The following is a 12,238-nucleotide window of genomic DNA, read 5'->3' as shown; positions in this document are numbered from 1 at the left end:
TGCTGGATGGTTGTTGAATGTTTGCTGGATGGTTGCTGGAGGGTTGTTAAATGGTTGTTAGCTGATTGCCAGATGGTTGCTGAATGTTGCTGGATGGTTTCTGAATGGTTGTTGGATGGTTGCCAAATGGTTGCGGGATGGTTGTCGAATGGTTGCTGAATGGTTGCTGGATGGTTGCTGGATGATTGTTGGATGGTTGCTGGATGATTGTTGGATGGTTGCTAAATGGTTGCTGAATGATTGTTAGATGGTCACTGGATGGTTGTGGGATTGTTGCTGGATGGTTGCTGAATGGTTGTTGGATGGTTGCGGGATGGTTGCTGAATGGTTGCTGGGTGGTTGCTGGATGGTTGCTGGATGGTTGTTGGATGGTTGCTTGATGATTGCTGGATGGTTGCTGTATGGTTGTTAAATGGTTGTTAGCTGATTGCCAGATGGTTGCTGAATGTTGCTGGATGGTTGCTGAATGGTTGCTGGATGGTTGCTAGATGATTGATTGATGGTTGCTGGATGATTGTTGGATGGTTACTAAATGGTTGCTGAATGATTGTTGGATGGTCGCTGGATGGTTGTGGGATTGTTGCTGGATGGTTGCTGAATGGTTGTTGGATGGTTGTTAAATGGTTGTTGAATGGTTGCTGGATGGTTGTTAAATGGTTGCTAGCTGATTGTCCGATGGTTGCTGAATGGTTGCTGGTTGGTTGCTGGATGGTTGCTAGATATTTGCTGAACGGTTGTTTTGCAAATGCAACCAGCTTATAATATAATTTGAAAATGGAGGATTGAATGACTGGTGAGTTTAAAGTGCTCTCATCTGCTTTTAAACATGAACGGCGACACATGAAGGCCAGAAAGACGACATTGCATTAAAGGATTGTGTTGTTTGCATGCAAGTTGTCAGGGGCATGAGTTCATCTTTTCACTACCTCCAAGCCATAGTTGTCACTACCACACCTCTGTGCATCAGGAATCTTTGAAGATTAAAATTGAAATTGAAAACTAAAAAATAATTGATAGGTCTTAAAAAATTTATTTTTGCTGCTTTTTTTTAACCAAATAAGTGCTAGATATTTTTTATGATGGTTTAAATGAATTTTGATTGATGAATTGCATTTAAAGAAATGAAACAAGCCAAATAAAGGACGCTGGTAAAATAAGCGCAGTTATTAAAATTTTATAAAATTAGTCGAAAAATTTGTAGGATAGTGTTCATTTTTAATTTTTCCTCAATAATATAGGCACTTTTTTCAAATTTAAAAAGACAGCAAGTAGAAGCAGAAGGTCTCAACCGGCTGCATCGCAACGGAAACTGAAACAACTGAAAGAGTCGGAGGACGCGCTGAGAGATAAAGAGAGACAACTCGAACAATTTGAAAAGAAACTTTTGGCAACTGACATGGAAAACAAAAAAATTTTAGAAAACATAGAAAACATTTGCACTGCTCTGGAGAATTCAAAGTACATTTGTTATATAATGCTCACATATAACCTCATTTTATTTTAATTTTGACTTCATAATATTAAGTTTCATATACTCCATTAATTAGATCTATAAAGTATCCCGTTCGTCATGTGTGAATTTTTATTAGATTATTTACTGAGTCTTTTTTTTATTGAAAACTTCGGTTAAAGTTTCTTTCCGGTTTTCTTATAATTTGCAATTATCATTAAGGTTAATGTTATTAATGTCATTAAAGTTAGGTTATCATTAATGTCAATCCTTACGATTCAAAATAGCTTAATTTACCACCATCATTATCGTTATCGCCATCATCATCATTCGAATTCATCTTCATCGTGGTGAGTCATCATCATTGTTAACATCATCACCACAATTCGTCGTCATCTTTACAATTCATCGTCATCATCATCATCACAATTCTTCATCACAATTCATCATCATCACAATTCATCACCATCTTCACAATTCATAGCCAACATCATCATTACAATTCAACATTATCATCATCACTACAATTTATAATCATTACGATTCATCATAATCTTCACAATTCATCATCATCTTCATCATCATTATTTCAATTCATCATTATCATCACAATTCATCATCATTTTCACAATTCATCATCACCACCATTATCACAACTCACCGGTATCGTCATCATTACAATCCCTCACCAGCGATTCAGCAGCAGCAGCAGACAAGCATCATAGAGACCTGGCTATGGAGCCAGACGTGAATCAACTTGGCAGGTACCAACTACTCCTGCAGGCACTGGCCCTAAAAATCGATGACTTCACTACTTTGCTGAAGAACATCAAGGAGGTTGGCATCATTATGATGTCTACAAATACTTTCCTTGAAACATGTTTTACGTGTTAAAGCTAATTTATGATTATATTTCATTGACTTTAAATAACAATTTATACTTTTTGCAAATGTTAATTAAATTTTATTTTTATTTAAGAAAACGAGAACTTTAGCAATGACAATTTTAATATAAGTAATCTATTGAGATTAACAGAAGTTTTAGTTACGGTAGTAGGAGGTTTACAAATAATTGGAGATTGTTGTACGTTCTGCACGGCCATCGTGTGCGCAACGTTTCCTTCCTTTTCCAGGATATGCTGTTCAACTCCTCGCCGGCATTGACGGAGGTGCAGATGGATCACCTGGTGACTCAGAAGAAACTTCTGGAGAGGGATCTTCGGAGGTTTGATGAAGTCTTCAGCTTTTTGAGGAGGGAGATGATCAGACTGCTGGAGGAGAGGCCCAACTTCATCCAGTTGAACGTCGAAAGGGATGATCTCCTCAATAAAGTTCACAAACTAAGCAAGGCACACGAGGTGGTTGGTTGGTTATTGGAATGAATGTTCAGCTGTTGTGCAACTGCCGAGGTGTGCATACTTCAACTTCTTGTTGTCATGGACGATGATGAATGATAACGATGGTGGTGCTATTTTGTTTTTTGGAATTCGTTTTCGGAATTATAACTTGAAGCTTTCTTGTTAAGGTGTCTGGTTAAATTACATTAACGTGTTTGTTACTACCACGAATCACCAAATATTTTTTGTATATATATATATACACACACAAATATATATATATATATACATACATACATATATATATATATATATATATATATATATATATATATATATATATATCGTTTCTGGAGACCACCAAATGCATCATTGTTATGTATTATTAGATTTTACAGGCCGACTTGAAGAAGATGAGCCTGGAGAAGAATGATGTCCTGTCTGAGTTGGAGGCTCTGAAGGTTGGTTGGTTGGTTGTTGGGCCGGCCAGCGTCGCAAGTTCTTCTTGTTCATGTTGCTATTTAATTTATCCCGTTCATTTTGTTTATTATTTTTTAAAAATTATTTTCTTTCGTGATTGTTGGGATATTTGTTTATACTGAATACCAAACTGAAAAAAAAACAATTTATTTTATTTGATTGTTTATTAAATTATTCAACAGTTTTTTATGCTTGCTACCATAGTGATGCTTTGATATAAACGATTTCTGATATTTTGTTTTCATAACTTGATGAAATAATCTTCAGTCGGAACATCTTCAGAACGTGAACAGCATGGAAAGTTTGAAGCAGACGAAAGCACATTTGCAGCGGGAACTGACGAACAAAGAATCAGAACTTTCGAGGTTGACTAGTAAGGTTAAAAATTTGGAGACCTCACTGCACGTCGAGAAGTCTTTGAAAGAAGAGTTGAAAGAAAAAGTGAATGTGGATAAGGAGAACTTTAAAAAAGCAGCGAGGTTCGTAATACGCACGTGCTTATTTTCATTAGGAGCGAATTAAATATTAAACAGTGTAGGACATCATTCATTATAATTAATTTAAATACTCAGCGATTGGTTGTGGATTTTTTAATAGAAATTGTTTATTGAAGATTTTCAAGCATGTATGCATTTTGAACAGACTGCACAAAATGAGAGCTGATAAGAACGAGTCCAACCTGGCGAACGCGCAGACTGCACTGGTTGAGAAAAACTCCGAGGTTGAGAAACTCGTGGAGCAAATGAACAGCATGAAGTTACAAATGGCCAAGATGGCTAAGGAAAAGATGATGGCAGTTGCTGAACTCGATAATGTTAAGAGGTGTTGTTATTGTTTATGTTGTGTTAATTAATCTGTTCATAATTAATCTTATGAAAGTGAAGTTGGTTCTGCTGAATCTAATTATAATTTTATGACTTGTAAGGATTTTCTCATTATTGTGCAACAATTCGTCAGCATCTGCTTGTCTTCTATTTAAACAACATTATACGCAAGTTAGACTTTTTTCTATTTTGTTCCATTTTAAATGTCAGCGTCCAGCAAAAAAGGAAAAGTTCGGCAGGAGGTGATGCTGATGCGGATGATAATGATGACAACAGCTCAAAAAAACTTAAAGAAATAAAGGTAAGTACTTTTACTTTTTCAATCATTCATTCGGTAAAGTTTTGAATACGTACACACGCACACACGTAAGAATGCAAGCAGGTGATGGTTAAATGGACTTCTCTTGCTGGCATTTGAATGCATTGGAGGATCTAGACAACTTTGACGGGGGGGGGGCAAAATTTTGAAAATGTTTAAAGTTTAAATTTTTTTTCAAATTTGGACAGGGGACCAAGATTTGTGGTAGCGTGGCCAAAATTAGGCTGGCGAGCTTTTTTTGATATAAAATGTGTTTTTTATGCAGCAAAAGCTGAGTTCTTTTAATAAATATACAACTGGGTGATGGTCTCTCCGGCCTTACCCCAAGATCCGCCACTGAATGTATACGTATAATGCATATACATTCAGTGGCGGATCTCGTACATTCAGTACTGTATTTTAATAGCGCTCTGAAATTCCCCTGATTGTTATCAGATTTGAGATCTAATGCACCGTCATCCCGGTGTTCACGCAAAGCAAAATTTTGTCTTCCACAAAGTTTAATAGTTTTAATAATAGTGTTAAACATTTTTCTCTTTTGCTCTATTTTTGTGGAAAGAGCGGAGTTTGATAACTCTATAACATTAGTTTTATTTTTAATCAAACTCGGAAACATTTTTGATTTTTCTGTAGCCTCTCTATGAAAAGATGTCGCTTGATGACAGCTGCATTGATCTAAAGCTGATTTATAACGATTTAAAGGTGATATAACAGATACTCCGACTAAGCCACATGATGACTCTATTTGCATAAAGTACACAAAACCTACAGAATGCTCCTTTTTTCAAATCAGAATAAGATTGTCAGGAAAATTCTTGAAACCAATAGTATTTAAAAACCCGTTGTCTTTTACCTTCCAGCACAAATGAAAATTTATAATTTTCGTCAGGTTTCCATGGATTTTTCAAAAGATCATATCTTAAATCATTCGAAATGCTTGGGATTTCTGCATTTGCATATTGTCCAATATCTAAAGGTATTGTTTCCTTTGAAAAACTTTGACATGAATTACCAGTTTTGTCTGAAACATCAGTCATGTCATCGTTTAAATTTAATGAAAGGCCTTCTTCCAAGACATCAGATTCTATAATTGTAAAAAAAAACGTTGAGATTAATTTTTTTAATTTTCCTACCAGACCTGAATGGTTAAATACTACAAACTTAATTCAAGTCTAGTCGGGTAATGACTGGTACGCATTAACCCTAACCCAAAAAATGTTTTTATTATTCAGCTTATTGCTAATTTTTTTAGTTGAAAAAACAAAATTATTTCATATGCAATTATTGAAATATCTAGGTATTAACGGCCTCAACTGTATTGAGTTTTCAATAAAAGAAATATACTAAGAAAACACGAATTATTTTTATTTAGTGCCGCAAAACACTATTTAAGTTTAAAATATGAATTATATTCTGAAATAAACTTGTATCAAATTTATATAATAAATCAGCGTTATTTTTTATTGTTAAAAAGAGTCGATCTCGAAATTTTTTTTTTATTATTTAACCCTGTCTTGAATTGAACTGAAGATAACGTGGGGGCCCCCCGGCCCTCCTCTAAATCCGCCACTGTTTGAATGCCATTGCACAGCTGTTTCAGTCAACTCACCAATGCACTAAACAATTTTTTTAATTTTATAGAAAGCTTTGAAACGTGCTGAGGCAAGTTTGAGAGAAAATGAAAATGAAAGTAACCGTTTGAAAGCAAAACTTGGAAATTCTGAGCACGCAATGGAAGATTATAAAATTGAGGTAGACTTAAAGTTTGAATCTGTAGTTGTTGTTCACTTCTAAAATGATTTTTTTTTACTTCATCATCATCCCTTCCTGTGTTGTACAATTTTTATAACAGGTAGACTTAAAAAAATCTTTATTTCATCAAAACATGACTTGACTTAGGCTGTTGGTGACTGACTTCATAACTTCCCTAGACTTGACTTGAAATTTTCGACTTATACAACTTGACGTCATTTCTGAAATCACTTTCCTCAATTTATCATAACAAGATGCAGCGCTATAAAGCCACATGCCTAACCTTTTTAAATAGACATTCAAACAACTTCTTGTTTCTTTCTTAATTTATTTCTCGTTGGACGTTTTAGTTATTCATGTTTTGTTGCACGCAGTTGAGTAAGCACAAACTGGAAATCGAAAGATTAAGGCAAGAACTGTTGAACTCAAAATTGGACAAAGATGCCGAATACAACAAGGTAACATTTTTTATTGTATCTACACACTTACAAATCAACGGTTGCATGTCCGATTTTGATTCTATGTCGGACAGCACAAATGTGTTGACATTGAACTGAACCCTTGTGCATACATCATCATATGATTTCATGCACTGAAAATACCTGCCCCTAGAGCTATTAAAAACTTAGGTTTTTTAATTTTTTTCTTAGGTTTTTATAGGTTATTTGATGGCTTATAGTTTTTTTTAGATTTTATTAAGTGTTTAAAAAAAGTTTATATCTCCTGATTCACAAAACTGAATTGAAAAATTTATATTGTTATTTTAACAAAATTATTGATAAAAAAGTACATTTTAAAAATTTATTTAAAAAAATTTTTTCTAAAAAATTGTCAAATTTCAATTATCAATTTCCGCACTTTTATTTTCATATTCAGTTTCAGAGCATCCATTCCTTTCTAATAGATTGATTGAAACCACATTTTTAAAATTTAATATAAAATATTAAGAAAGAAAAATTGTTCTATCAAAACTATCATTGTCAAGATTTTATATTTCAATAATCAATTTCCCTAACTTTTATTTTCATTTTCAGAGCATTTATTTTTACTAGATTTTATTCACTTTGCTAAATTTAATATAAAATACTTAAAATAAAAACTATACTACAAAAAATGCGGTCATTGTCATATTTCAATTTTCATTACTTTTATTTTCATTTTCAGAGTATTCATTCTCACTAACTTCGCATTCACTCTCACTATCAGTATCAACAAATTTAACATCTTCACCCACAAGCCCATGATAATTTGTTTTTGTGTATACTAATTTTTTAACTCATTCATCGCTGAGGCAATCGCGATACTTTGAATGTATGAAACCAAAAGTTGCAAAATTCCTTTCGGATGCAGCATTTGATGATGACATTGAAAATATTCCAATAGCTATTTTTTGCAGTTTATGCCAGAAAATACCATCTAACTGCCAATATTGCGTTAGAGTTTTTCGATTGGTGTCCAACATTTCAAAACGAACTGAGTTGTCTGTCTTCTTTATGAGATGATATGACATATTTAGCTAATTCTTTACCTAATATAATTTTTCTTTCTTTTGTTGTAACACTGTTGTCATTTTTTGGTATAGACATCTTAAGTGAATCTTCCATGGATCTTCTTGAATCAGCAGCTGAGCCATCACAAATGAAGCGTGGATCCAACAAGTAACAAGTGCCATGAGTCTCGCCATATATCAATTTGAAGCGTGATTTAACAAGTTCACTCAGTGTAATTTCAGTTATCGAAAGAATTTCTGGCATTTCTGTGAACTTGGCTGACAACTGTTTAAATGAATGAAAAACTTCAAAAACTGGTACACCAACATTCTGAAGTTTTACTATTTGTTCATCAATTGGCTTTAAGATTTTTAATGCTTTTTTTCAAATTGTTTAGAAAGTCATCATTAAAAACGAAGTCTTTGAGACGTTGCAGCTTTTTCCTTTTTCCAGATTCTATCAATAAATTTGCATTCTTCAAAAATTATAAAAAATCAGCCGTTCTGAATCTGAAATAGACTTGAAACATTGTTGCAATGAGCCCCAACGAGTTGAAGATGGCTGCAGCAAAGCAATAAGTTTTTCAGCTTGTTGTATCAGATTCAATCTTGTCTTCATCGCATGATGATTATTGAAAAAGTTTACTAAATCTTTATATTTACAATCACTGGCTATTTGAAACAATGTTTCAAATGGATATCTCATTGGATAAGTAGCTTCTGACGCTTCAGGTTTTTTAGTTTTTTGTAGCTCCAAAAATATCTTTCACCAACAAATGTAGTTAGTAGTTTTGACCAAGGATTTTTGAAAGACTTTACGATTGTTCAAATGCCTCTGGACATATTCTGATTTTTTAAGATAAGTTATTACAAATTTGCAATGTTTGCAGATTGCTGATTTTTTCAGTTGAGGGTTTGTATTGTTTTTAAATTGTAGCCATGCAGATGAAAAGTCACGTCCTCGTTTGGCTGGTGGTGAAGCAGCCACATTGTTAAAAATTCCAGCTGCATTTGCATTTCACATTTGCATTCACCACATGCTCCATTTCAAATTTAAAAACATCAACTAACTAAACACACAAAGTTATGTTTTAATAATATTTCAAGATTATCAAAAACCATAACAAAAATTGCATAAAAAAAATTAAAAAATTTTGTTTTTTAAATTTAAAAAAACATAAAAAACCTGAAATTTTATCATTTTAAAAATTTTAGTTTTTTTAAAAAACATAAAAAATCTAGGTTTTTTAAAAATTGGTTTTACAGCTCTGCTTGCACCATCATCCCATTTCTTACACTGAAAATGCATGCACCATCATTTAATTTCATGCAGTGATTGTCAGAGTTTGATGCATGCTCGTTTGCTAGTTTGTTTGTATATACGTACGTTGAATGAAATCAAATCATTAATAAGTGATACAGGACAGTCAACCATTTATTTCACTAAAAGTTTTCAGTCAGAGCTTGCGCCTCGTAATTATTGAAAACAGAACAGTCTCGATCCAATCGGCAGATCATTCCATGACACACCATTTACACGAGTGCTTCTTTTAAATAATCAGACCAAATCTGAAATTAACAGCTATTTTGAATGTTTTATCGTCGAGTCTAATAGTAAACCTACCGATCTGTTGGATCACGACTTTAAAAAACGGACACAACTTCCTTTGATGGATAGAGTCAGCAAACAGGAGGCTTAAATTGAGCTATAGTTACTGGGTGGCAGAAGTACCTGAAAGAATCTTTCTTCGACGATGAGCCCGTAAAAAGACTGCTTGTGGGGTTGCAAATAACAATGGTTAACAATGGACGCGGTAAGACAAGCTGCCAGTTGAATGTTATATATATATATATATATATATATATATATGGTATGGTATGGAGAATTTATATAGCGCCCCTCTATGTAAAACTCTGAGGCGCTGTTCGAGAAGCTGCCGGTCAAAAAAGTGATGTTTAAGTCGTTTTCGGAACATGTCTCTTTCATCCATACTATCAACGACATCATCGGGCAGTTTATTCCAAACCTCTGCTGCAGCCACGGAGAAACGACGCCGTCCATAATTTTCTGTCTTGAACCTAAAAACAACGAGTTTCTTTTTGGCAGAGGATCTGAGTTTTCGCCCCCCGGCAGCCGTAGGGACAGGCACGATCAGCTGTTGAAGGTATCGAGGACCAAGCCCCATCAAACTGTCTCTTGTAAACATTGCTATTCTGAATTCGATTCTATAACAAACTGGCAACCAGTGAAGCTCATTTCGCATATATGATGAAACAGATTCATATTTTGTTACACCAGCAATTATTCTTGCTGCAGTGTTCAGAATAGACTGTATGCAGTTTTGAAGATACAAGCTTGCACCATAGAGGATTGAACTGCAGTAATCTATTCTTCCACAAATGAAACTGTGCATCAATGAAATTAAGCATTCATTTGTCAGGTACTTTTTTATACGTCTGATTTGGCGCAATTGGTAAAAACATGATCGGCAGACATTTTTCACATGTTTATTCATCTTCAATTCAGGATCTATCCAAACACCAAGATTTTTGACTGGCTCCACATATTCCTGAATACCAGTTAATTTTTGACCCAACCAGATGTATTGTGTCTTGTCAATATTCAGCTTCAATCCATTTGCCAGCATCCATTCTGAGACAGTTCTGACACCTGTTTGAGTTCTGTCCGCTAGTTCCTGTCTTTCTTTGATATTACAGTAACTATACAGCTGTATATCATCTGCGTAAAAGTGACATTTCAAACCCGATGACTCAACAACTTCCACAATATCTGCCGTATAGAGAACATAGAGCAGGGGTCCCAGAATTGATCCCTGTGGAACTCCTTTCAACAGTGGGGAGGAAGCAGGATCAGAGCCATCAACACATACCGTTTGCGATCTGTCAGACAAATAGGATTCAAACCAGGCAAGGACTTTGCAAGTCGATCAAGAAGGAGCTTGTGGTTGACCGTATCGAAAGCAGCTCCGACATTGAGCAGAGCCAAGAGAGAGATACTACCAGAATCAATAGCCTCATAAACATCATTGAAGACCTTTAGAATCGCTGTCTCAGTTGAGCGTCCAGAGCAAAAACCTGATTGAAGTTCAGGGAAAAGTCGGTTTAATTTCAGGTATGCGATCAATTGTTTGGCCACCAATTTTTTGAAATCGGCCGATAGCTCCTAACATCACTCGCATCGGAACCAGCTTTTTTTAGCTTAGGAAGTATGATAGCCCTTTTCTGACTCTCCGGCAGACATGACGATTGTAGTGATGCATTACATAATGGCATCAAAATACCAGAAAATTCTTTGATCAAGAAAGATGGTGCAGGGTCAGTACCACAACTTTTTGCTCGCATCAATGACATTATTTTTGCCACCTATATATATATATATATATATATATAGGTGGCACCTTATATATATTTTCGACAATCTCAAACTGGTCAAAATGACAGATAACTTCTCTGATGACAGGAGATTGTGGTCTACAAAGATCATCGATATGTGCTGGCTTTGTCTTTTTAACAATATATTTCAAATACTCCTCTGCAGAAATCTTGCTAGGCTTGAAAGTTTCATGTTATATGTATATATATACATATGTTATATATATATAAGTTATATATATATATATATATATATATATATGTTATATATATATATATATGTTTTATATATATATATGTTATATATATATATATATATATATATGTTATATATATATATGTTATATATATATATATATGTTATATATATATATATGTTATATATATATATATATATGTGTGTGTGTGTGTGTGGTGTGTATTTGTTTGTGTATATATATGTATGCATGTGGGCGTGTATTTTTACGAGCACATATCTGCAGGTATATATGCAGCGCTCCCGATGTCAATTTCGCGGGAGTCATGCAATACAAAATGGTAAATCAGTTACCCTGTTCTGTCTGAAAATAAATGGTTTATGCAACATAATTCCACCGGATAGGCTTGGATGTCTCTATATAGATGATTTTATGATAGCTTACAAAATTAAAAATATTGAAAATATTGAAAGAAAATTAAACGGTTTATTGAACCAAATCTATGTCTGGTCAACAGATAATGGGATTTTTTTTCAAACTCAAAGACTACGGCCATATTATTTACAAATAAAAGAAAAATAAAATATCCAAAATTATATTTAAATAAAATACCAATCAAATTTGATAACAAAATAAAATTCTTGGGTTTAACCTTTGATCAAAGGCTCAATTTTATAAATCATATTAAGTATGTTAAAACTAAATGTTTTAAATACCTCAATATAATTAAGGTTCTTTCTCATTACAAATGGGGTGCCAATGACGAAAAGTTATTAATGATATATAGATCCAAAATACGATCAATAATAGACTATGGTTTCCAAGTCTATGGATCTGCCAAAAAATCATACATAAATTCACTACTCCCAATTATAAATGAATCTCTAAGATTGTGTTTAGGCACATATAGAACCTTTCCATCTCTGAGCTTACATGTGTTGGCCAATGAAATTCCACTAAATCTCCGACATATTAAATTGTCACTCAACTATTATTT

The 12,238-nt window shown here is 33.8% G+C and overlaps 3 protein-coding genes across 3 annotated transcripts in view; 2 read left to right on the top strand and 1 right to left on the bottom strand.

The window, feature by feature from the left end:
- HELRODRAFT_182513 (hypothetical protein) overlaps positions 1–4,652 on the top strand; it is a gene marked incomplete at both ends in the record, with an annotated part of 6,740 nt that extends 2,088 nt beyond the window's left edge. The window contains 8 exons of the mRNA XM_009032761.1: positions 1,262–1,458; positions 2,143–2,287; positions 2,584–2,811; positions 3,186–3,248; positions 3,535–3,746; positions 3,910–4,089; positions 4,302–4,392; positions 4,599–4,652. Coding sequence (XP_009031009.1) covers positions 1,262–1,458; positions 2,143–2,287; positions 2,584–2,811; positions 3,186–3,248; positions 3,535–3,746; positions 3,910–4,089; positions 4,302–4,392; positions 4,599–4,652 — 1,170 coding nt within the window. The remainder of the gene's footprint in view (positions 1–1,261; positions 1,459–2,142; positions 2,288–2,583; positions 2,812–3,185; positions 3,249–3,534; positions 3,747–3,909; positions 4,090–4,301; positions 4,393–4,598) is intronic.
- Positions 4,653–5,058: 406 nt separating this feature from the next.
- On the top strand, positions 5,059–7,214 carry HELRODRAFT_182512 (hypothetical protein; the record flags this gene model as incomplete). Its single annotated transcript, XM_009032760.1, has 5 exons — positions 5,059–5,112; positions 5,300–5,386; positions 6,052–6,162; positions 6,537–6,620; positions 7,197–7,214. 5 exons carry the CDS (start codon positions 5,059–5,061, stop codon positions 7,212–7,214), a joined length of 354 nt encoding a protein of 117 aa, XP_009031008.1.
- A 411-nt stretch (positions 7,215–7,625) lies between these two features.
- HELRODRAFT_182511 (hypothetical protein) lies at positions 7,626–10,299 on the bottom strand (the record flags this gene model as incomplete). Its single annotated transcript, XM_009032759.1, has 3 exons — positions 7,626–7,937; positions 9,384–9,475; positions 10,134–10,299. 3 exons carry the CDS (start codon positions 10,297–10,299, stop codon positions 7,626–7,628), a joined length of 570 nt encoding a protein of 189 aa, XP_009031007.1.
- Between the last annotated feature and the right edge of the window lie 1,939 nt (positions 10,300–12,238).

Source organism: Helobdella robusta (genome assembly GCF_000326865.2).
Source record: "Helobdella robusta unplaced genomic scaffold HELROscaffold_87, whole genome shotgun sequence".
Classification (NCBI taxonomy): Eukaryota; Metazoa; Annelida; class Clitellata; order Rhynchobdellida; family Glossiphoniidae; genus Helobdella; species Helobdella robusta.
The sequence above is the reverse complement of the archived record's forward strand: the minus strand, read 5'-3'. Positions and strand labels throughout refer to the sequence as shown.